Source organism: Channa argus, chromosome 1, assembly GCF_033026475.1.
Source record: "Channa argus isolate prfri chromosome 1, Channa argus male v1.0, whole genome shotgun sequence".
NCBI lineage: Eukaryota > Metazoa > Chordata > Actinopteri > Anabantiformes > Channidae > Channa > Channa argus.
In genome coordinates, this window is record NC_090197.1 from 46,709,047 (window position 1) to 46,735,900 (window position 26,854).

The following is a 26,854-nucleotide window of genomic DNA, read 5'->3' on the forward strand; positions in this document are numbered from 1 at the left end:
GGGAGCGCTAGTGCTCTCAACCCCTTTTATTAAATTCTTTATTTATTTATTTTGTCACCGTGAGAAACAAAGTGCCAGTACAGAGCAGAGACATCAGTAGCTGCGCGGCACTTGCAAACCGCGGTGCATCATCCGGGACTCAGCGATCTCACTCGCTGTGCCGATTAAAGTTGAACGCGACACGCAGATGACCTGCGAACATCCTCCAGGGAAACTGTGCATTTGACTGGCTTAACGAGCGTCAGTTCCCATCTCCTCACTACAGATCATTTGTTGCTGCAGAAGAGTCCGAGAGCTGTGTTTCAACGGATACGGACAGACTCCGAGGACCACAGGTGAATAATGTTAATGTGTGGGGATGCATCTTGCATCTAAAAGAAATAAAATAAAATTATACATATTATCAATGCATGTCAGTCTAAATTGTTCGATGGCTGGTTTGGCAACTTTGGCAATGAACTGAATGTTTGAACTGGTTGTGCTTGTGTACAGCTGATTAGGATTTCACTCACTCTAGGTTACAGTAAATATTCCGTGCCTGAATTGCATCTACCACAAAAGCCACAGCCTGTGCAAATGAGCGTCAGGGGAAAACTAATGCACATTGTTGAAACCTGCAGAAAAAGGTTGTTGCATAAATTTTTCTGTAGAGGCGTCACATCAGTGTAAATGAGCTGCTTTGCCATTTTGATGAAAATAGCATTGAGGATGTTCTGATAAGTAATAGGGGTATTTAAGTGGCTGCACAAAGACTCTGTGTGCTTTACAGCATTTCCAGATGCAACACCCAGCCAACACAGTCTCCAACAGCAGAGTAAGCAGCCCAGACACATTACACACTATATACATCATCTATACATTAAACTGACCAGCAAAGTAGGAGAGTTTTAGGTGATGGGGTGGTAAAAAACAAGCTTTTCTGAAAATGTAGCTGCTTTATTTTGTGGTGATTGTTGCTGATATGACCACTGAAGGAAAATTGATCCTTTATTCAGATATTCCATTCCATATCAGGGTGTGACAAGGACAGAGTCAAAAGATCTGCTGGTCATTATTATGATCTGTTCTTGTTTTTTTATTTTTAACTGAATAATCTACAATGGTAAATCCTGCAGATTTACACTCCACTTTTTAGTGTTCTGCTTCAGACTTTTCCTGACGGGCTTTGTGTGCCAGCAAATTCTCACCTTGCTCTACTGCTCATAAGTGTAAGATATGACAATTTTGCATTGGTTTTTCACTGCATGTTGAGGCAAACTTTCTTTTGATTTGGGTCACTCATAAGATTTACAGTCAGAGGATAAAATTCAATTAGACCGCCCTGCAGCAATCTTTACTCACTGGCAGATGGCTTAATAGTCTTGGATCCTGCCTTAGTGTCTCTTATTGCTCTAATTGGATTTCACCATTTCACACTGTTTATCTGTATAAAAATTAGTTTTTAAATGTGGCATCATTAATTCAATACTTTCTCAGCCCTGTCAGATCCAAGCCCACTAGCCACCACTGTCTAAACATTTCTCATCTCATCCCCTGTGATCTGCTTTGTCATAAATTGAAGTAGACCTCAAAGTAAATTGTTGCATTCCCCATGTGCTGTTGATGGCATGTTGGGATGTTAGAACAGTGTAAGTAGGAGAACCAGTAATGTGCAATAAATGAAGTGCGCACAGCGGTGAGGGCATATTGTCTGTCTAAATTAATCTTAGCCCCGAGGTGATGTTTTTCCTCTGAATGACATCCAGTTCAGTTTTACAGAGGGACATTGCAGGAGTTTTTTTCTCCAAGACAACGTGAATGCTTGTTTCGGAGACTCATCAGACACCAAAATCAGAAGAATGCATTGACTGCTGTATACTTTTCTCTGCTATTACTTTCTGACACCATTAACTTCAAATTAAGATCAAAATTGGCTGTTTTTCTTTTAAACACTGCTCCATTTTACTATGACCAAAGGGTAATGAAACAAACAGGAGCTTTTTTCTCTGGTGTAGAAAATTCCTAGAGATGAGAGTGCTCCCTCCTGTTTATTTAACCCTATTTATAGAAAAAGCTATCAACCTCCCTGGAAGAAACCTTTGTGTGTGACATCAAAGAAAACAGCGAGATGCAGGTCAATCTTAACACAACTTAACCACCGTGCTTTGTGTCGTTGAAGCTTTGCCAATTCAATCTATATGAATAATAGTATCTTATTAGTTAAGGCAGAGCTGAAATCTGAGTTCAGGTTGTTGTGTCAGGACTTATGGGTCTTAGTCACTCTGCTGTGAAATGAATAGGGCAATAATTTATGAGTCATAAATCAATGCGATGGTGAGCATCATTGAACTGTGAACTAACAGCCAGGTCCAATCCCTGCTTGATTAATCATTGTCGCTACACCTCAGTGGTCAAACCAGCTACGTTCAGTAGTCCGAGATGTAAACAAAACTTTGGCCTTTGACAGAGGGATTTATGTAGACAGTACTGATAATGACTGAGCCTGCTCCTGCTGCCAAACACTAATGTTGAGTTTATTCTCTCAAGTGCAGCAAGCCATTGCAACATTTAAATGTCAGTGGAAAGTGGAAACATCATCAGTCCTCAAAAGTAATAGCGCAGAGACTGACAGAATTCAAATTTGCAATGTAAATGGGGAAGCAGAATTACAAAATACAACTTTAATTTTGTGACATTAGCCATTTACTGGAGATCATTTAGTTTCTGACTGCCCATGTGGTTATTAGAGCTTTCTGATGCCAGAACACACCACATATGTAAGGGTGTGACCACCATCAATCTATGTATGTGACCTGATGTGATGTGCATTTTGAAAAATTCGAAGGTGGAGATTTTCATATCCTGCCTTTTATATGGTTGTGTTCACAGTCCGCTCCTCATTAGGAGATTAGGACAGCACTGCCTGGGAATAATTGGATATTTGCCGCATTAAACCTTGTGTTTTGTTGACATTGGCTTTAGTTTGTCACTGGTTATGTTGTAAAAATAATTAACTGATTTAAAAGTGCTCTGTTGCCTCAGAAAGAAACGTACAATATTCTACACAAGGATCTTTACTGAGTTCAATTAGATCCTAGAGAGGGTGTAACATCCCGTTACACTCGACAAAGAAAAACATATGAAGCTCAACAACAGAAAACCAAAAATGTTTTTTGCTGCAAAAAGTATTGTGAAAATTATGCATTTTTACAGCTTTAGTCATTTGGCACAATTTATTTTACCCAAACTGATGTAAGTGAGAGACATACACAGGAGCCATTTGCGATTCAGTGTCTTGTATAAAGATGACATGTGAACTGGAGGAGGTGGGAATTGAACCACCGGCCTTGCAGCTGGTGGACAACCTGCTCCACCACTTGAGTCACAGCCGCGCATTCACTGACCTAGAAATGTTTTTTTAAAGTTAAGATCTTTGAGAGCTCCAACAGAAATAATGCCTCCATTTCTGGAATCTATATAAAACATTTGTTAAAATCATTAATTGTTAAAGCACCTAATTAAATCTTAGGTTGGATTTTTGGGCTTTTAAAAACTAATAGACACAGGGGTTAATTTTATTTAATACTCAGGGAAGATTTGCAGGTGTGATATTATTCTAATGATGTAATATAAATCTCTTGAAATTATGTTTCATCTGTTGTAGAGTTTCCAGCGGAGGTCCTCCTGCTGTTTGAACTGTCAGGTCTGAGGGCTGAACTGACAACGGGCACGTCTTCGCTCTGAGTACTGAATGATTGCAGCCGGTTGGCTCAGTAGTTGAAGAAATTGGAAAATGAGACTCAGTTCATTTCAACTCTCATATCTGTATCATTAATCTTTGATAATATGAGCAGAGATGTTTTAGTAATATGTATATTTGAGACCTATATTTTCTCCAGGGATGTTTGGTGTGTTTGCCAGTTTATAGTACAAACTGTATATCAGCTCTTGCAGCTTTTGCTTGCATCATTATTTATTAAAAACAGATTACAGTTTAGCACACCAGCAAAACTAAGAAGAGGTCTTTATTATCCTGCATATTTAACTACGGCAGAATTCCGCTTGGTTCACAAACTGATAATAGTCCAACCTACCCACAGTAGAATGTACAAATTATATGTTTTAAATGTACACAAGTTTTGACTATTTTTTAATTGAACATGGGTCTTAAGTAGCATTTTAGCATTTTATGTCACTGAGTATTTCTTGGAAGCATGCAGCATGGAAACAGGAGAACTGCTTGACCACATACAGTAGCTCTGTGCATTTTTAAAAGGCCACTGTTCCATAAGACTAAATACTCAGCTAATTTTCAGAATTAATAAGTTCTATGCATGTTTTTAGAGATAATTATTTGGAGTTGGCAAGTGTTAATTGGAGTTGTTTTTCCACTTATGGAGCTGAGTTTTTACTCTGAAGTGGGTGTTTCTAATGTGTTGAAGTGTGAATAAACTCAGTGATGTTGGCTTATATAAACTCTAGTGTGCTGCTGATTGATGGCTGCAAACAGTAGTTAGTATTAGGCTTAAGTGAGCATGTTTCAGGTCATGGCTGGGCAGAGTTTATAGCAAAGAGTTGCTACATCTGCTACATCTCTGTTCCGAAAACAGACTTTACAAAAGCATGTTTGCAGGTTGTCAGACATTTTATGCTGATTTGTTTCATCGGAATAAGAACACACGTTTGTATTTATACTACAGAGATGTGCAAACAGACACTGTATTGTGTTGTTACAGTATGTCAGCTCATAGTTGTATTTTTCTTTCCTGACAGACTATCTTTCCCAGTGTTAAAGATGGCTGTAGGGCAAAGATAAATCCATGACCTTTCACCAAATGGCTTACAGTACTCTATATGCAACAGTATAAATATAAGAATTTTTGCATCCACTTGAACCTGAGCAGTGCTAAGAAAAGGCATCCAAAGGCATCTTGAAAATGTTCAACACACGTAAATGATTGGGTTACTTATGTACCATTCTGAAGTATTTTCTAAAATGTTGAATTTTAATGATGTTTAACTTGTATCAAACGAATCTGGCTTATTTGGGTTTCAGACCAGCCTGCAAATATCGTGACACTTGACACACATTATGCTGTTATGTAGACGTAATTGTGTGACTTAATTAAACAGACATTTAGAAAAGATGTGATTTGTTTAAAAGATGGCAAGACGACATCAGATCGTAATTAATGCAGCAAACAGGTTAATCGGCATATTCAGAGAATCAAACAAATGCTCTTATGGGGTGTAGAAGTAAATATTAAAAGACCTGGCTGGCTAAATATTTAATTGTTAATAAAATACAATTTAAAAAAACAAAATGGAAAACATATTCTCTCAGTCTGCCTTTCAGTACTTAGGACAGTTAAATAATCATTTATATTTTTTTTAAATGGCTCAGATTTTCACTGCTGGGCACTGTAATTATAAGCATCCATTTTTCAAACAGAAGTAAATAGCACATTTGTTGGATATTAAGATTGTCCATGGGTTGATACATTGTGCTCCTGTAGCATTTGTAGTATATGTGGCAGCAAGACAACTTGACATAAGCTTAGCTAGGCGCCTGTTTAACTAGTGATTATTAATGCCACCAATCTGCTTTGTGCTTTGTTGGATCGAGGAACAAAAGAGAGGAAGCTCAAGTGTATTTCTGTACCTATTGTTGTCTGGACAGGAACTGCACGTGTATGCAATGAAGAGCAACCATTACCTGCTGAGGGTGGCTGTGAGTACTACAGTAATATATGACAAGACGAAACACTGTAAAAACCTTGTTAGGAGCTGCAGTGTATTATTATAATGAGATGCCTGGCCAGTATTACAGTGGGGCTCACTGTTGTGTTTTAATATTTTTGGACAACAGTGGATTGCACACAGCAATATTGCATATCAGGCTTTAGTTGTGAAGAATACTTTGCTGTTGGTGTTTTCATGGAATCTGTAGTAAGAAAAGATATACTATAGATATGTTGCCAGCCTTATCTTTTAAGGTGCTGTGTTGCCATGGGTAGTTTGTGCCCAGTTAAGAAGCGGCCTGAGGGCGACCCTGAGCACAGTCTGACGGAGGGAGGACAGCAGCAGCAGCAGCAGTATCTGTGCGACAGCTAGTAACAGCTGTTAAGGTGGAGAGGTGAGTCTGAAAAAAGGCAAATGAGGTCATTTTCCTAATGAGGTATGGGCTCATCCTCTCAGTCTTCCTCTCAGCTGCTGCAGTGTTATCGGTATGCACCTCGTTCTGCTTCCTCTCAGTTCCACAGCAGCTCCAAGGATTCTGCCTCAAACATAGCAATTCAGCTAAAACACTGCTCAAATACCACTGGCCTGCCAGCAGTCAATTTCAGCCTTTTTCTCCCTCAGAACAGATCAGAATTCATGAATATCAAAATGAATAACTTGAAAATATAGAGGGACTTTGGCTTCATTGATTCTGTCAGATACAATTAATGTAGATGGCTGTGCCAACATTATCTCTGGTTTCTGTGTTTTACATATCTAATGCAAAATCCCTAATGTTAGCTTATTGTAGTTGTTCTTCGCGTCATGTTTAATTCCCTAATTGCTCTGTTGGAAATTAGCTGTTTTCATTACGGTTGACAGATGAATCAGTGTGTTGTACTATTCTTTTACAGGCAGGACGTTACAGCTCATTATGGCGTCAGTCAAAACAGAGCAATCCCACATTTAAAAAAAACTATGAATGTTACCGTGACTGGAGCCCATTAGCCGGAGCTCAGCATCGACACCGAACATTTAGTGTGAGGCAAATGAATGGAAGTAGGCCACGGCAGGCGTCTGAATTTCAAGACTTCGAGTTCAGCAAGAGGCAAAAACAAAAACTTTCACTGCAGCTTTTCAAAAATATACAGCCTCTGCAGCGTCTGCAGTTGATCCTGGGATTTCACCTGACTTTAGCTGTATATTGACTAATAAAATTGCAGAAATCTGTATAGAAAGTGATGTGCTTTTACTTTCGATCATAACAAAATAATGCAACACTTCATGGACTTCTTCTAGACAGTTTTGATGATTGTAGGGCTCTACGCAAAGGCAGGAGAAGGTCTGTTCTTATTTTGAAATGGATATGGCTACTTCTGCCATTTCGAGTAAATTAATCTTTCCAGGCTTAGAATTATGTTCTATTTTCAAATCAATTTCCCTTTTTTGTACAACTGACTGTAATTGGTTTTAAAAAAGCAGACATCGATCCTGATTCTTTGTTCCATAAGAGGAGCAGAAGCTTCTTGAGTGTCAGACTCAAACTCTTCTTTGGCCATTTTCCTCTTACTCTGTTACTGCTGGCACCAATTGGTGCAGGGATGTGCTACAGTATCGATTTCTTTACCCTGCCCTATGAATACTCCCTTTTCTGATGATCCAATTCACTGATCCTACAGGCTTGTGTGACACTCAGTAGGATGTTTGCTTGACATGAAGGGCTCTGAAGTTGCCTCAGTTTCTTGCACTCTTCTGCAGGCTAAGTGAGACAAAGCCCACACCTGGGATAAAAAGTGACAAAATACTAAGCACATAAACCCAGTTTAATTTTCTCTTTCCAGATGGACTGGCTTACACCTGAGATGTGAAGTGTGTTATGTGAGCCAAGGTGTTTTCCCACCTCGCTGGTGGTGGGGAGAGATGCTGCACTCCGTTGCCATGACAGCAGAAGTTTTCTTTGTTCTTGGGTTCCTGATGAGCAGTGCTCAGTCTAATCCTATCGTGACCTTACCAGTGAGCCGAGAACGTCTGGAAAGGGTGTTGACCCAAGCCAGAGAGGACAAACATCAGGAAAAGCAGGCCCCTGAGGAGCCACTGGGATATGGTGCTCAGCAGCAGCCAGAGGAAAGCAATGCTTTGGGCCTCAACAGGACTGCGATGAGCCGCACAAGGCCCAACATTAACTCCCAGACACGAGGATCTAAAGGCGGGAAATCCCAGGAGCTGTGGAGCGAAAAGGACAGCATTAACCAAATAGATGAGGGCCCCACTAGCGATGTCACTGTCTCCCTGGATGCCATTGATGAGTACGCCTACCCAGACTACAGGGGGAAAGGCTGCATGGATGAGAGCGGCTTTGTGTTTGCCATTGGCGAACAGTTCACCCCGGGCCCTTCGACATGCCCTTGCCTCTGCACAGATGAGGGCCCTCTGTGCACCAAGCCAGAATGTCCCAAGGTTCACCCACGCTGTATTAAAGTGGACACTAGCCAATGTTGCCCCCAGTGCAAGGAGAAAAAAAACTACTGCGAGTTCCGGGACAAGATCTACGCCTCACTAGAAGAGTTTAAGGTGAGTCCATTAACTACATTCACTCCATTTTGACATGCTGGAACTTGAAAGAAGTGCTGACAAAACACTCCTTGCCACTGAGTGGAGTTTATCACAGGGACTACACTGAACCTAGTTACCTTGCCTCTCAGCATGCAAGCAAGCAGGCAGGCAAGCAGATTTATAATGGCAAAGGTCAGCACTTGTCTTTTTTCTAACACAACACTAGAATATTACCAGAGGCAGAATTTAGAAAACAGCTTCAGCAGAGTATTTCTATATTCACTTTGTTGATACACACGAAAGAGTTACAGTTATAGTAATGTTACAACTCTGCGGAGCATGATGCTGCATGTGGGTGTTTATGAGGAGACACAGTCCAAGAGCTTGAGTGTTTTATCTTATTTGAAAGACTCTACACAGGACTGCACCACAATCCTGGTGTTATATCTCGTTTACGATGCTATATTTACCACCATCTAATGCTTCTCATTATGTTGCCCAGTGTCTCAGCAGGAGGTTAAGGCTAATATGAGATGGTATCGCTCTAACTTGCAGACGGCTCTGTCTCAAGGCACTAAAATATCCAAAAACTCTACTTTTGCAAGTGGCATACATTAGCCTTTATCCTGCATTGCGTGATGTGGAGGGGGCATGCTTTGAAACTAAGCAACAGGCAGGTTTTTATGCTTGATTGCAAAGTTCTGGAGCATTGCACTAAGAGCTGCCTAGCTCCATTTTTCACAGTGGAGTGCCATGCGGAGGCGCAAACCTCTGCAATCTACAGCAATGGTGGTAGAATTAACCTTTGCTCTCTTGTTAAGACTGAAGGTGTACAGCTTTTTACGAGCGGCTGCTAAATGAAGCCTTTCATGGGGAATGTAGGAGCTGGATATAATTCAGACTGTACTGTATACTATCAGTCCCAGCCTTTGTCCCACATTTGTTATATCTCCAGACATACAGGAATGCTAGGATAACTATGTAATTTCCAGCTCTGTTCCTGCACAAAGAAAATTGGAAGCATCTTTCTTTTGTTTCCCTGTCCTATTGATTTCTCCATATCCCCTGATTGGATAGAAAAGTTCAATTTTCCACTCAGCTCTACCTAAAATGAAGCATTCATTGGAAATGAAGTTGAGAAGGAGGCGACTTCCCTATAGATGTAGCTTAGTGGCACTAGTAGTAGTGGTTTAGTAGTCCTAAACCAGTCAGATAGATAAGGAGGCTTTTTTTTCTGTGTGTGTGTGTAGTTGAAAGGCACAGATAGCTGTAGAGAGACGAAACGGTGGAAAGAAACAGACACTGAGACAAAGAGCTAGAGACAAAGATAACAGGAAATTAATTAAGAGTTGTTGTTTCTCTTTGTGTGCATCTATGTGTGAACACGGGGTGTTAATTACTATTAATTACTATTTCTCCTCTGCCATCCAGGTGTCTCCATGTGAGAAGTGCCGGTGTGAGCCAAGTGGAGAGGTGTTGTGTTCCGTGGCAGCGTGCCCTCAGACAGAGTGTGTGGACCCAGAGTACGAGCCGGATCAGTGCTGTCCTATCTGCAAGAGTGGTTAGTGAACACAATTTACTTCACCTGCACTGTAGTGAGCACTTTTTTCCAGCACAACCTACCTGCCAGCAAACTACTGTAGATTAGTGTCAAATGTATTTGCTCAAGGGGACCTCAACTGGAGTTTTAGGCCAAGGTAGCACAATGCTCATTTTGCCGACGCACAGCACAGCACAGCATGCTAGACTGCAGTTTTTGTTGTCATATCATTGTCTTGCATATCTGAAGTAATGAGATCATTTTCAGTAGACACCAAAGTACATGTTTAAAGAATTATGAGGCATGGCCTGTGTTTGTGTAAAGCATTGGCTTATGTGCCATTTTCAGTCTTCATTTTATTAGATTACTAAGTTCATCAGATGGAGGCTATTCTTTTTCCAAATACATCGCTTTTGCCTGGTACAGAGATCTAAGGTATGCTTGCACTTTTGGCTGCTAGGGGTTGTATGTTTATGATCCTATTAGTATGAGAGCTTTGACCCGTCTGAACAGGAATTCTGCAGCTCACATTTGATTATCTGAAGTTGTTTCAGATGGTTTCAGACAGCATGTCCTAGATTATGTCCCCTTGTTTTCTTGCCATGAGTCTAATGCAACATGGCAATGTCAGCAACATTGCTTCCTTCAGCAAAAAGCGTGATGACTTGCGATATGTATCTCTGACTTCGAGTCTTAAAGTGGCGCAGGCTGTCTGGTATAAACAAGAGCAAGCAATCTGCATGTAGAGAAGAATCACTTTGATGGTACAAGTTTACAGTTCCCTCTGTACAAGCAACTCATTAGATAGCAGTGCTGGTAATATCATTTTTCAGAGAAAGTGCAAGCAAGATTTTCTTGCTTTTTGAAAAAATTTGAATTTAACCTTTTTTTATGCAATTAAAATTACAAACCTGCGTGGATCCAACTTTATCTTTAAAAAAAGACAAAAATAAATATTTAAGAAAATAATTTAACTGGTTTTAATTAACTAAATATTCACAAACTGCCTTATTCAGCTACCATCTACTCAGTTAGTTCTAATTACAGCCTGAATATTAGGATAATTTGTGCATCATTTGCATGTAATGAATGTTTATGACTAGTTATCAATCAGTGGCTGTCCCACTCAAATTAAAAGCCTGTCTCACAACCTCCCCACATAATAAGTTGAAAGCATTAGTAGTCACAGAGCGTTACTCACTGTATTAATATTTGCTTGCAGTAATCTAGGGGAATACATATTTGTCCTTTGTTCCTTTTTTTTTTTGCTGTTCGCCCACTTTTTATACTGTATATGCACATAATGATCAGGATGAGAGTGCTTTGTGCATAGTTTTGGGCCGTGCTCTATATTTTCCCCTGTGAAATGCCCAGTGGATTTGCATGAACATACAGTAGATACAGTATGTTCACAGAGGATGACAGTGTGCATCTGTATTTCAGAAGTCCATGGGTTCATTCAGCCGATAAGGATTTTCCAATTTTTAGATGGTATCAATCCCTATTACCATAGGATTACCACATATTACCATTCAATGAATCGAGCTCACACTGTCTAAGGAACTAAGTTATTTGACCACAACTCACACTGTAACAGTCAGAGTGGGGAAAACTTGAATTTTGTAAATGTAAGTGTTTTGGGATTTTTTGGTTAATAGGGCACTACACAAATTTTAATAATTATGTTCACTTTATTTGTCATCTCGAGGAGTAGGGACTACAGTGTAGCAAACTGTGGAGATATGAGGTTTGAAATATGTAGGCTTTGGGAGTAGTTGCTGGTCCTAGAAGTAAATTTTAGATTTTTCTTTTAATGAAGTACTCAATGTACCTCAACACAGAAACTCAAAAGCCATGTTAGTTTTAATTATTTATTTGTTGTTCCTGAGAAATTATGTTTTCTTATGTCAGTTTGATATTAATGAATGATGATGGATACATCTAAATACTACTGCACCCATGCAACTAGGCTGGTATTGAATTCAGAGGCACAAACCCAAACTATACCAACTTACTTTCCAGAATTTGTGAATAAAACACACTGCCATAGTTGTTAAGTTCATCCAAAATTGGCCCAAATTAAAAAAGTAAATCCATATATTGACAATTTTCTAACACTGTCAGATTTAGATTTCTCTGTCTCTGAAAGTTAAGCCCTGATAAATGTATGACTAATATTTGCCAAAATGCAGGGGGGGAGGGGGTTAGTTAATCACTCCCTCAAATGTTTTATTGAAACAGGTTGAACTTTAGATTTTATAACAAATAACTTAGTAGTGTTTTTGCATGGGCACCATGGACACTTAGAATGGCTCCTCACACATTGAATTCTGGGACTTCCTGGAGTATGACCTATAGTAATTAAAAGTCAGGATCTTTTGGCCTTTGCTCCTTTGATTGTGGGCATTTTTTTCATTCTGTCTTCAATTAATCCCCCAGATTTATGAAAGCGAAACATTTAATCGCTAAAGTGCCTCTTTAAAGAGCGCCTCTGCTCATGTTATTACCTTTCACACGTACACCTGTATGGCATTATGGCTATAATTAGGAGCCTGTTCCCACATTGTCATTCAGCCTCTGTCATTTGGTCTCACACACTTTAGAGTAATCTACAGGAGCACAGTGGTATTATGAAGATGCAGAAATAGCCGCTGGCAGCATTTATGCCTCATTTGTGCAGCAGTCAGGCTGCTGTGTTTTTAAAGCCGCTGCAGGTGAGATTTTTATGTTAAAAATAAGCATGATTTTATGTCTGTGCCAAACGTTTAAACTTCCTTTCTAATCTCCACACCTCCTGCTGGTGTTTTTACATCGTCAGGATAGCTGTGAACACCCGAGTTCACACTGTTAATTAAACAGAGCTGAGTTGTGTCAGTATGTGCTTCACAACCTTTTATTGGACAAAAGAATATTTTTGGCTATGATTTTAGTAAAAGGACTGGTGGGGTTGTCACCATGTAAACAGGAGGTGTAAACACTATCTGCAATCACCAGACATCTTTGTGAGTGTCAGATGCTGCACAATGCTGGTCACCTTCCACCTAAGGGAACAAATGGAGGTTTCTGTCAGGGAATAATTGATCAAAAACATGTCGCATTGAAGCCTTAATTGTCACATGCCTGCATTTGTGTTTGCAGTTAATTTCATGGAATGCTTGACACCACAATGTATATACAAAACACAACATGTTAAAAAACAATTACAGGAAGCATACCGTATTAATACCCTAATTAATTGAATGATAAATTATGCAGAAGCAAATAGAAAAAAATAAGACATCATTCTAAATGACAGCATTGATCTTTCTTTACCTTTCATCAGTATCAACACGATTATACATTGGATTTCACTTTGTATTTTATTCATGATGCTTCTTTGACAGGTATACAGACACCGGGATTTTAATGATGAAGATCATAGATTGTCGACTCCCATCTTGCCACTGTTGATAATGCAACCCTCAGTACCAGACAGTCCTGCAGTGGTAGATCCAGGATGAAATGCGGATGATGTAAAATAGGGGACTGGAGTTTGTCAGAGAGTTCCTCCTCTGGCTCTGTTGTTTGTCTTGCGTACAGATGCTGCTTAGAGAGCAGACAGATGTTAAAACCTCGCTGGATCTCTGATACACCCAAAGTGTCACATCAAAGCTCGACTCATTAATGGAGAAAGAATAAAATTTTCATCCAGATGTGCAACACCTCCAAAAAGTAAACTGTGTCATAGAGTTTAACAGAGTTTGCTTATCAGAGTTTAAAAAACACAGAACAGGAAACAATGAGGAATAAATGAGGTGAAAGATTGAAAAATCAGATCTGTAATGAAAAAAACAAACAAGCTTTGCTTTCTCATTCAACAATCATTCCTGCTGCCTCTTACTCTCATTTCCCAGATAACAGAACCTCACCTCTTTACTATTTTCCTCACCATTGATACAAATCAAAATGAAGTATTTCAATGTTTGAAAAGATCAATTATGCACGGGCATTATCTTGGCCTTTTCAGGCATGCAGGATCAATGCTTATGGCAGAGCACCCTGTCTAAGATGTGTTATTCAGCCTGTATGCAAGGAGACACTCTGGGAAGGGCCAGGGGAGGAAGATGAAAGTGAGAGGTATCACTAACATCCACCCCAGACAGTTGTTCATGAATATCAAAGAACATCTGTGAATGGAGGCAGGTTCTCATCATTTTTTACTCATTATCTTAAAACACTGGAACACATTGCAATTAAATGGTTTTATACCCTCTAAAGTTTGTGACTATCAGCCGGTTGCCACCATAAAGTTTAATTAAGCAACACAGACATAAATTCAATACAAGTCAAAGAGGGAGAACATGCTCTCTATACTTAAGCGCTTTCTGTCCTGCTGCCAATATTTTTGAAGTGTTGTTTTCCTTTCTTTGACACATACGTAGGTGTAGAAGACATGTAGGTGTTTGTTGTAAATTCAAAGCCAATTTTTACTCTGTGCAGCATCTGCTCTCTGCTTTCAGGACAAAAAACTGAATGCAGTAGATGCCTCTCTCCTTGGCACCTTGAACGTGGCTCTCTTCCTCTTGTCCTTTGCTCTTGCTGGGTATTGCCTTGGTAACGCATGAGGAAACAAGTGGTGCTCTTAAAGACTCAGACATTAGGGTCAACAGTAATCTGGGGGGGATATGATAAACAGTCAAAACCGAAGCCAAAATCACTTCAAATAGAACAACATGAGACATTGGAGCCTGGTTGCCAAGAGGGATAGAGACTCATTTAAATTAAGAAAGGCATGATTCATAGATGGCCTTTTAAGACATGGCAGGTTTTTTTTTTTTTAATGGATCACATCAAAATACACACGGGTGAAAGGAAAGTTGTTTATATGGATGTGAAATTGTGTATTTTGTTTATACGAGGCAGCCTCCATCTCATCCTGACAACACAGATACGGTGTAGCAAACAGAGCTAGACGCCGTCAATGAATGCAAAAATGTATTCTCCTGTTTGCTACGCTCTGCACCCCTTAGTTACTGTTGCTACGCCTGTCAAGCTTCCCGCTCAAACATGGCACATATGTAGTTCAAGTGATAACTGTAGCAAATTTAACATTGAATTCATAAAGATTGTTTAGTTTCATACAGAAGTTCACAAAAGCATGCTTCGTATTTTACATGTAGTCCACTAAGCTGCTAATGCTCTGATATTTTAGCATCCTCGCTCTCACACAATTGTTGGTCCAAAGCTTAAAGCTTTTACAAATAAAGCTAGTACCACGCATAATGCGTGCAAATAACCAGAATGCAATTAGCTCATTTGTCTGACATGCTACTATATTTTTATTTTATGTTAGAGTTGATTTGTTCTTTACATCTTGGCTTTTGCAGTTCATAAAAAACCACACCACACCCTTTGAACCCTTTCCATACATAATCTTAAAACCCTTACACTCTTTTTACCCTCACAGACCTGCTGCTCAGCTATGACTGGTCATTGGTTTTTTTGGGCCAGTGATTTCTGAATTTTAATTAAAATCTACACAATTAATTATTGCATGTTTTTAATAAAATTATTAACAAATGAAGGTGATCAGCTGTTAATTCAGTAAGTAGTGCCTGTTATTTAAGTGTCCACTGATTTAAAATATTTTAGATAAACTACAAAGAGAAAGTAGGACATTTTGCATCATCTTTTTAATTTACAAAAGGTTCATTTTTTCTCCATGTTTCACCTCTTGGTTTAATTATTTCATCACACTGCTGAATTTGCTATCGAAAGATAATTTTCCACTGCTGGACTTCATAGAAAAAGGTCACTGTAATGAAGGTAATTGTCAGTCACATTATGTCTTAACAATTAGAGTACCGCTGAGCCACTCAATGGGTTTTAGCTTTGTTCTGCTTGTTATGTGTTATTTTCAAAATTGTCTCCTGTATAAAAGTTAATGTTAATGTCACTTCCAAACAATTTTCTTTACAATACATTCAGAAAAACAACTAAACCTAGAAATGGCCTAGGTTGAGTTTATTTTAAGTAAGTAAAGGTCTTCCAATAAAGTCTGTCACCTGGACCCTGCTGTGCTGACTGGCGAGGGCTTGTGGTTCCTTCTCTGTGAAAGACATTGGTTATGACAGTCGTGCTACTTGTGTGCAGCTTGGTTGTTCAGTCACAGAGATTATTAGTGGGCACAGTAGCTGGGGACAACATACGCAAACAAACATTCACATGAAGTGGCACTTCTAAAAACTCACCGTCTGCAGCTTTGATGGGGAGGTAGATCATATGTAAAAATCTGGACCCATTTCTTGCAGCATTTCCACTCTTTATAAAGCAAGGTCAATTTATGCTACATTTATAATGCAAATGTACTCAAGAAATGCATTAAGATGAGTGATTTTTTTCTTTTTCCATTACCTTATAATAGGGCTCTGCTGTTTTTAACATTTCAGAATTAGGGGGTGTGATGATCAGGATGTGTCTTCAGTTTCCCGTCCATTATCTGGCACCGCTACAGAGCCAAAAGCCACAGGTGCTAATGGCTATCTTTTTCACACTCTGCCCATGCCAACTTCTAATGCGCTGTAGTGACAGTTTGGGTCCAACTGTTCATGCACATGCACAGTCCATTTGTCTCTGTGTCTTAGGGAATCGCTGAAAAGCCTGATGTGCCTTTAGAAATCTCTTTCTGCCAGAGACAGTGATAGAAAGACAAGGGTATATTATATTAATGAAGCATTGACAAAAAAGGTGGGTGCGATATGAATGGCAGAATAATGGGGTGACGGAAATGAGTAAGCACAGTGGTACCAAATCCATGCATTAATTAACACAAATGAGTGTCATGCAAATGTAAATGGCTGGCTGACAGCCTGCGGTTTAATCCCACCTCCAGGAGGAAGTACTTTTGATTTATTTTGTGAAGTGCACATTTCTCTCTCCTAGCGTATCCTTGACATATGCGTCTTTTATTCGATATGCTGTGTTCTAAATGCTGCTAATGATGATGAATCAGTAGCGACAGCAGCCTGGGCCACAGGATGAGTTGTTATTCTGATAGGGTGTGTGCGTGTTCATCTGAAGACTTATAAATGTGTTAGGGCTGACATTTTGACAGGCCTCGGCAAACTGTTCACATTGATTGATGTGCCAGCACACTCCTTCTGGGTGCTGCCGTCCAATGAAATGCAATCGGTCCAGCTGAAAGACTCCCCATTTATCTGCATCTTAATTATACTACAGAGTGGCTCAAGACCTTGTTAGTCTAAGGGAAATAGCTATTGTTATGCTATACCTGATGTTGTGGAAGCAATTCCCTCAGTGTTTATATTTTGCTGTGCAGCTTGTGAGATAATGGATGATTTATGAACACTTTTTTTCCAGCCACTGGTCGAGGACAGAGGCACGTTCGCTAGGCAAAAGGCTTCCCAACACACCTAGTACAAAAGAAAGTAATGCTCTAGGTGATAGAAGTAGGACGTTCGTGTTGGCAAGTAGATTTTTGTGCAGACAATATTGGCCAGTAGAAGGAAGCACCAAAACAAGCTAGGCTTCAGCGGTAGTTAATTTATTTGCGTGTCTCTAGGCCACCTGCAGGACTTAACAACTACTACCGAACATCAAAATTTCCATTAGTGAGAGCCAATTTCCTCCAAAATAATAAAAAAGAACAGTCCCTTGGGGTGCACTTCATAACTATATTAAAGCAGCGCGAAACAGGGCTTAATTTGTTTTTTATGCACAAGTCTCACTCTGTGCATTCCAGCCTCACTGTTACATATGTACGTTAGTTGCTTTCCTTGCAGTGTGGCTGGTCTGAGGAGTGAGAAAGAAATATCATTAAACACATCTCATGTGTACACCTAAAATTGAATAAATAAAAGTCTAAATAATGATAAAAATAGAGAATGAATGAAAATGCCCATCTACATGAACCATGAGTGGTCACTAAGTGGTCTGAAGAGCATGGTAATGATGGCCAGTGGAAAAGCTATTTTGATAAGTAGCTGGAAAGCCAATCAGTAAGTCATGGCATATTAGGGGGTGAAATGTCAGAAATGGCAAATTCCACCTTTAAAGAGACCCCAGTGAAAACTCATATCCATTATGCTAAATAAGATCAACATTCGTTTCACACTGAATTAGGTCCTGACAGAAATAACTACTGACACCACCAGCAGATGAGTGTTCACAAATCTGGATGCTTGTGTGTCCATTATTTTTCTCTGTCTTGTTTATTCCCATAACCAGAACACTATTTTGGGAAGCAATCAATGAAAACTCAGATGTGAGAGCCCATTTTCCACTGAGAGAGATAAAATGAAGGGCAGTGCTTCAGGTCTCTGTTGTTCAGTCTTTTTTTTTTTTATTCTGACTGACTGCATTCATGTTCACTGAGATGTAATGAAACTATCTCAAATATACAAGATAAGATGACTAACTCCGCAGAACTCCATATGGACATTTGTTCATTGCAGATATAGCATCTAGAAAGTGACAGTAAAGCAATAACTGAAGTTTTGTCCTACTTTCAAACTAGATTTTGTCCCTTTGGCCTTCATTCCAGTATATATTTTTACAGAGAGCATTTTCTTTCATCATCTTTTTAGAAAGCTGACTTGTGTGGCTGTGTGATTCCTCTCATTATATGTATATATATATATATATATATATATATATATATGTTCTTCTAGGAAGAACATTTTTCACATATTGTTTTAATAGAAATATGCTCCAACACTTCTCTTAATGTGTATGGGTGCCAGTGATACAGAATAACGTAGCATTGTACAATGCTATTCTGGGAAAAAAATAGCAATTTGAGTGAGGCTTGTCCTACTAACCAATTATCAATAAATGATGGAATTATTAATAACAATAATTAATAATGATGAAATATAATGAATTACATTCGTCAAATTGATTACTTAGAATAGCACTAGCAACATGTATCTGCTTTTTGGAAACACCACTAACCTAAATGCAAATTTTTAACATGGCTCATGTGAGAATTCCCTTTCTGTTGGTAAGTTGGAGTCTGTGTTTTGACTTTCTGTCTTTATTTGAATTTATTCTGTAAAAGGTCGCCACCATATCTCAATGCTGCTGAAATAGGAGCTCAAAAGAGGAGTGCTGCTTTACCTTTGCTTCATCTCCTTCAAATTTGAACAGATTAAATAACTATTTAGTAAACATAAACATTAGGTATACTGCACAAGTAATCTGTTAACATGGCGGTAATCTGTTGTCAAGACGTGGTGTAACTTCACATTCACCATAGGGTTTGTTGTATTGTTTATGAGTATTTAATTTACAGCGAAAGAATGTGTTTTTATTCATTTTTCGATGTTACGCACTGACTTTATCTAAACAAACCTTTAATCTCAGCACTGATTTCAGTTTCTGTATTTTCAGATTCAATAACTTGGCTGTGTCTCAGGTCATTAAGTGCACATAATGCTGTGGGTGTTAAATAAAATGTCTGCAGTACATACACGTTCAGTCCTTCAGCTGCATTGAACTATAACCTTGGCGGGTCTGGTTGCAGAGAAATATCACAGATAAGTGCAGCCCCAGTAACACAGATTCTATTTTCTTTAATGTCAAGCCTACATCCACATAGGCTGATTTGTCTGGTCTTTGTATCTGTTCACCACTAAGTTTTTTTTTTTTAAAGGGTTAGAGTTAGGGATGTATCGTCAAGGTACAGTTCATGTCATTTGACCAGAACAAACATTACACTTTTATGGCAGCAATAACACAACAGACACAATGACATAATGTAATGTCATTTGAAATTCAGTTTTGAAAAATGAGCCCTTTTTCTGTCTTTCTCTAGTTTTCCTGTTTTTCTTGTATAACACACAGGACCAAATTGCTACGCGGACACAGCAGTGATACCGGCCGGCCGAGAGGTGAAGATTGATGAGTGTACAATCTGCTATTGCACATACGAGGAGGGCACATGGCAGATTGAGCGTCAAGCCACCTGCAGCAAGAACGAGTGCCAGCGGAGCTAGAGACTGGTTTAGTTAGAGGGGACATTGGCACACAACACCAGCGCCAATCCGCATGTAAACTCTCGGCTAACGCTCTTTCACCAACACTGCCGGACATCAGGGTCGGCAACCCTCTAGCATTTGAGCATTTCTACTGTAGTTACTCCTGCATTACTGAAAGGAAAATGCTTTTATGAAAGTTTATAATCAACACACAGAATATCTATTTATCTATGTATTAATTTATTTATGAATATATACAAATATAGGGGTCATTATGCTGAACTAGTGAAAAATATTTTTTATAGCCTCTGTATTTTAATAAGTAATGTATTGAACCAGCGGTCAATAAAACAACAGAATGTATAGAACACACACAGCTGTCTTTGAAGGTGAAAACCTCAATGTCTGAACATGTGGTGTAACTTGACAAATCGTGACACCAGTCCTTCTAACACCAAAGTGCAGACTATGTGCAATCCAGTTTTGATTGATGAGTAAAGATTTGCTTAAGTGCACAGTTAAAAACAACAAGAAGAAACAGAAGAAAATTCAAGAGTACTAGACTGTTTCCTCGTTTTTTGATCTTTTATGGATGTTCAATTGTTTTTTGATTTAGGAGTGCTTTTTTGGTATTTTTCTTAGTACTGTGTGTTCATGTTTCAAATAAATGCCAGTCCGTGCTCTGCAAATGCTCAAATTGTACTTTTCCACTGTAGGACTTAGTGTTTATTCTCTGCTGTTTCACATTTACAGACTTTCAAATGAATAAAATTGTTGACAATTTCAACAGAATTATCAAACCATATCGAAAGAGATCAAACCAGATTCCTCGATGAGATTACGTGATTTGGCATTTCAGCTGTATCTCCAGCAAGCTTTAATGTGACAAGCTTGAACAAATCTACCCTTCAGATGTGAAGGCTGAGGGTGAGAAGTGGTTCTCGGAAAGCAACAGGTAAATATTTCATGAGTTATCTAAAGGATATTAAGTTATTTAGCAACACTGCACTTTGCTTTCCATTGGCTATAAGCATAATGAGCAAGGGAAGCTTGAAGTAAGAATACTGAGTGTCCATATTTGCCAGTGGGTTTCTAAATCCATTGATAAAGACCACACTGCACATATCAATGTCATTGATCTCAGTTTGCTCCCAAACTGTAGAAATTAAAAGGTCATATAACTTGCAGAAAATTTCCTTTTCTCTTCATCTCTTCATTTTAAGTATGAGTAGTAATGCATGCATGCTCTGTTTCTTATGTAGGCCCATCAACCAGCAGGTCAAAATGATGATGAATAATTTAAGTCCGGGTTATGAACACTAAAGGGCAGACTGTGATGAATGGATGCAGATGTTGTTTATCTTTTTTTTGTTTTGTTTCCACCTGTTATCTTTTGCATTAGCAATGTGCCACTCTCTGTGTCCCCCTCCCCTTACAATGTGCTGGCCACGCTGAAAAACTCTTTGATCAAGGCGTTGCCAGACAACGAACGCTGCATCTCCAGCAGTGAGACGTGCCTGTCAGCCAGCCTGCAGGATCGAGGTAAATAAGCCTAAATGCATGTACATGCTACGTGACAGGCTTCTTTCAGAGCAGCAGGGGAGCAGTGGCACAGATCTATTAAGGGTTTCTGGGTGACCTTAACTCCTCTGTTTCTGTGACTGTAAGGGTCCTCTCAAACCAAACTTGTTCACCGAAGGAAGGAAAAACAGGACTTGAGCTGCTGCATACAAGTGGTAAATGATAGTGGAGTTTTTTTTCTCTCTCATTCACCACCCTACACATCTAATACAAATAGCCTAATTTTATGTGCCTTGTTCTTTCCCCAGTTTCATCTATTTAGAGGAATTACTATGTGTATGACTGTGTTATGTCTCTATTCTTTCATTTTACAAGATAATACTCCCTAATCATTTCTCAAGAAACTTACCTGCTGTGCATCTGCTAACAAAGTAATGACTCTGATCAGGATATTAACTGTCACCCCCATCTTCACAGTCCAGGTCATTAACATTCACAATTCATAAAGCAGCAGTTATCCAAGATCAGTTATGTGTATGACTGCATAGACGAAAGTCTTGATTGAGACTTGCAAAGCTGGGACTTTTACTTTGAAATGAAAGTCCCAGAGAAGTCTGCAACCAAACTCTTTCAAAGACAGACTGTTAATTGGACACATCTGTTGGCAAAACCCATAAGAGATTACCATGGTCTTCCCAGTGCTGTAACAATGTAATTAGGTTTCGGCCCTGTTACGGACCATTCACACTGCTGTGCTGAGATGTTTTCATAGTACAGTAGGTGATGAAATTCATTATTAATTTATAGCAATCGGCTAGCCCTGCCATTTAAAATTAAAGCGTTAAGAAACCCACAATTCTAGTCAACAAAAGGAAGTTTTGCACTTTTTTACAGTTTTACAATAAGACTTTTAATTCACAAATACAGACCTTTTTAAATACCTTATTAAACAACTTAAAAAAACATTCCCTGCACAAACTATGATGTTTTGCAATTCTCATAGTCCTCAGATAAAGAACCAAAACCTGCTTTTCCCCTGGTTCTATGAAAAAGACAAACATTTCACTTATTCTATGAAATATTTCTACCAGATGGATTGACACAGATCTATGAAAATATATTTGGCTCCCAAACAGATGCATAATTAATGACACTCAGCCTCTTGTGTTTAGTGCAAATTAGCAAATGTTAACATGCTAATACTATTAACACAGATGGTGAATATGGTAAACACTATTCCTGTCACACATCAGCATGTCAGCGCTGTCACAATGAGCATTTTAGGATGGCAACATACAGTTGAACACAGCCTCACAGAGCTGCTAGCACTAAATGTTAGTCATTGAACAAATCTCTGGTGTCAAAGTGTCACATAAAAAAATAAATCATTGTATTTGTATGTAAAATCTATCGGAGACCTATGTTGTTCTTCACATCAAAACAAAGAAAAAAGTTTTTGAGATAAAAGCATCTGAATTATGATGATTTCAATTTTGCTCTGAATAATCAATCAGATTACTTATATAAGAATTGGAGCATACAGTGTATATGACAGTGTACGCAATGCACACAACCAAGTCACAACAAATAAACAGCAGTGATGGATTTCTTTTTCCTAATCTAAGTTTAAGCATTTCAGTTACAGTCGACAGTGTGTTACAGAGCACGTGATGCATTTAAACTTCAGTTCTAATAATGCTAATAATAATTATTTTTGACAACGTGGGTGGAATGTTAATGTTATACTATGTTTTAATAAGAAAAAATCTGTTCTAATAGGCAATATTATTTTTATTAAAATTTATTTACATTTATTTTATTTCACTTTGTTTTACCTTACATTTGTGCATTTAAGGGTTAAAATACTTAGAAATGAATTCTGAATGTTTTCCTATAAAGCTTCAGGGCACAAGGTTGTCTCGCATTTTCAATATTCAGACACGTACTGAATAATAAGTGACCTTTTTTTCATGGCTGATGTATGTTTTTGATATACAGAGCTTTGAATTTCCATCACACTCCTCTCTTTTCAAACGACATTATTGATATGTGACTCATCTAGTGCAAACCATGTAATTAGTTTAGTACATAGACCTGTGGAAATACGGTGGTAAATTTGCTCAATTTCTCCAAAAGCAGAATAAAGGTCTTTAATGTACAGAGTAGCATTTGTAAAGCCACAGTAAGTCCCTTCTAATACTTTTATTAAATTATTAGGCATGTGGAATTATAAAAACTAAAACCTAATGAAGTTTCCACAAAAATTAATATTCAGAATAAAGATGCAATTTGATTGAAGCTTTAGACGAAACCACTTCAGTACCAACTCTAATCTGAAGCTTTAAAAGCACAAGTTTACTTTCGTGATTTTACCATGCAGGACTATGAGTCTGACCCAATCGCCCTATCTGTTCCAAACTTATGAATGCCACTAAAAGCTTTGTCAGACAGTGATTTCACAGAGGCAAAAAGTTTCTGAAAAAATAAGCAAAGGTACAAATTGCCACTGTAAGACAACTTTGATAATTAACATCTCATGAAGCCCTTCTTCATCATGTTCCCATGATGCTGTCATGACCTACCTTCTCACTTATTGCAAAAAAGTAATAATAATGTTGCACATCTATCTTCGAAAGGGAAGAGATGACAGTTGAAGGTTGTGAATATTTAATGTCACATTTGTGGCATTTATTTCAATTTCTGAGGGAGCAGTGAGCTTTTAACCAGAATTACTTTAAATAAAAGAAGGCTTGTTATCTGTAAGTGCATTTACACTTTCTGTTCAATATGAGACTGTTATCAACAGTGGTTCATTAGTAGATTTCCGATTCTTCTTTCAGAGAGCTGGGCCTTTTGAATTTCTGCTGTGAGAATACAGACTAAATTCCAGTCCTCTGTTTCTCTGATGGTGACTTTATTCATCTGAATTCCACTCTTCTGAACATTAATTTCAGTGGACAGCTGCTAAATGCTGGTAAAATGCTTTGAGGATTCTATTTGCACCTTCTGAAATGATTTCTAAGCATATCACCTCAAATCCATTAAATCCAGCTTTAAATCATTTGACAGTACTGCGAGTCATCCTTGGAGCCACATGTAACATTCCCATGTGATTACGACGCTCCTTGATCAATCTGGGTGAATCACTTCATGATTGAGCGCCTGAGTCTCCAGAGTCTGGGGTCTGAAATTGTCCTTTATAGATCTGGTATTATATCTCCTGCACTCCTCCTGTGCCATTAGCCAGACAGTCACATTTTCAATTTCACCTCACTGCCAGTTGTCTCGCCTCCAGATGAAAGTGAAACTCACTGTTGCAGTCTTGAATTGTCTTCCCATTCATAACATGTGTCGAGCACCTCTCACATAGTGACAGATATGGCTGGATTAACTACAACCAGCTCGTAGCAGTACGTAAAATTGGAAGTAAATAGCAGGCTGGGTTGGCTTTGTATTAGTGTTAAGACCTAAGCCTTGGGGGAGACCACATCCCCTATTTGTTCTAAATGATATAGGTTCGATAGGTGGCTGTAGGTTCCATCTGACCCTATTTTTCACAGGATGCTATAGGTGAGTGATAACGCTTAGAGCCTCTTGGAAGACAGCATTTCAACATTTCATCGACAACAGGCAGTCTACGTCAATGTGACCTGCTTGCAGAACATTTTTCAAGAGGGTGGGTTTCAATTCAGCAGAGCGCTGCCAAGCCATTCACATCTGCATAAGTTGTTGTCAGCCTGGAGATAGCATTGGGGATTGTTGGGTTATCATAAAAGAAGCAGCTTTTGTCTCAACCCTGTGGAATACTAAGCGTTTGTTTCCAACTCAACATTCATCCTCTGGTATCCTTTATTTTGGTATGACCATTATATGGTAATTCATCATCCAGGTTTTAATGCATACATTGGGAGTACCTTGTATTCACAAGTTAGCCACTGGCTCACATGCTTCTGTACATTCCCTTGGGATGTTTTGTATACAAGAACTACAAGGATGTCAGATCTCAATGCAAACAACCCCGAAGGATTTGTTTTTTGGCTTTTTTGTCCAAACAAAAAAATATAAAAAGCTCTACCCAGCAGAGGAAAAGAGGAAATCAGGGCTCAGGCTGTGTGTGACTGCTTTGTGGTTTCTTTACCATGTTTAGGTTTCAGAAATAGGTAATTTCACTTTGGTCAGGCAGAATGGAAACAACCTAGGCGGATGATGTTGAGCAGGTTTAATAATGGAAACCGAGGTCTCAAGAGACAAGTCCGTCTTTCTGAGCAACAGAGAAAGTCCATTACCCTCAGTATTTCTTTGCCTAATGGCAACGTCTTACTTGTAATTGAAAATCACAGGTGTGTTATTGTGCTCAGATCAAAAGCAGGAATGTGGAGTGCTGGCTTGTATGCCATCTTTAGACACTTTGAGACAGAGCACAAAAAATATCAAATGATATAAAAATCCTTTTTTGATCCTTTTTAGTCTGACATAGTCACACCATGTGCTGATGTACACCTTCATCAACATTTCAAGGTGGAAACTTTTTAAGTAATACTACACTAAGTGAATATTTACAGCATGTGCTTTCATACAGTATCTTGGTTTTGGTGAAGATTTTTGATAATGGCAGAAGGTATGGCAGAATCTATTTTAGCTATTTAGTAAAAGTAAAATAAGTATAACTTAAAAGTGGCTATATAATTTGTTTTTTCATACAGCTATATTGTATCTTTTGCTTGGTTGGATAAAGTTTGCTTATCTATTTCTCTATAATTTTAGCTGAAATATTTGAACTGAATTATCTGTTTTTGTATAACTGTGTACCTTTGGCTCAGTTCATTCATCACTATTACAGTTTTTAATTTTGGAAAATATAATTTTAAGGTATTCCATTGAACTGTGTATAATGCAATATAAAAAGGTTTAAATTGTTCATTTTAAATAGATTAAATATGCCAAACCATAGTAATTTTCATATCCACATTTACTCTTATTTCTGAATAGGACCCATGTTAATTTATTTGTGTTTATCTTGGGATCATTATGTTTTCCTTTCATACTTAATAGTCCTCTATTTTTGGAAGCTCATGGAGGTGCCTTTTCGTGAACAAATTCATTACTGTAATTATGTGAGTCCTATGTGACTTTTTTCCCCATCTGCCAAAGCCACTGCCTTTTTTTCAAAAGAGAACAACACTGTTATCCCACCTCACACATGATTTACAGCTGTTTGTATATCTGCTGTAGTCAACATATTCATCACTCAAAGTGACATTGCACTATGCCTGTGCTCCCCAGGGGAATGTTAACATTAAACATCATGCTTGTGCAGCATCATGATAGCCCTGAGGGTGCTACGCAAAGGAAGAGTCTGTGTGAAAACTTCCATATTAAAAGCATTATAAAGAGCAGATTTTTCACTCCCACCTCCCTCATGAAAAATGTACAGCAGCATATTCATTACTTCATTGAGCTAACTGAGTGTGACAAGCGGAGAGCTGCAGCAACAGAGGGCAGAGAAGCAGCACTACAATAAAGCTTTTGGCCACTCTCTGAGGACATAGCTACCCCCACCCCA

At 38.6% G+C, this 26,854-nt stretch overlaps 1 protein-coding gene across 3 annotated transcripts; it reads left to right on the top strand.

Moving 5' to 3' along the window:
* vwc2 (von Willebrand factor C domain containing 2) lies at positions 1 to 26,824 on the top strand. 3 transcript variants are annotated; one of them, XM_067527215.1, is made up of 5 exons: positions 1 to 335; positions 3,644 to 3,723; positions 7,542 to 8,271; positions 9,685 to 9,814; positions 19,637 to 26,824. In XM_067527215.1, the coding sequence occupies exons 3-5, from the start codon at positions 7,621 to 7,623 to the stop codon at positions 19,786 to 19,788; spliced, it is 933 nt and encodes a 310-aa protein (XP_067383316.1). In that variant the 5' UTR covers positions 1 to 335; positions 3,644 to 3,723; positions 7,542 to 7,620; the 3' UTR covers positions 19,789 to 26,824. The 3 variants fall into 3 exon arrangements, with proteins under 3 accessions (XP_067383316.1, XP_067383307.1, XP_067383325.1); XM_067527206.1 differs by lacking the exon at positions 3,644 to 3,723 and having other exon boundaries at positions 2 to 335; XM_067527224.1 differs by lacking the exons at positions 1 to 335; positions 3,644 to 3,723 and adding an exon at positions 3,730 to 6,115.
* The last annotated feature ends 30 nt before the right edge of the window (positions 26,825 to 26,854 follow it).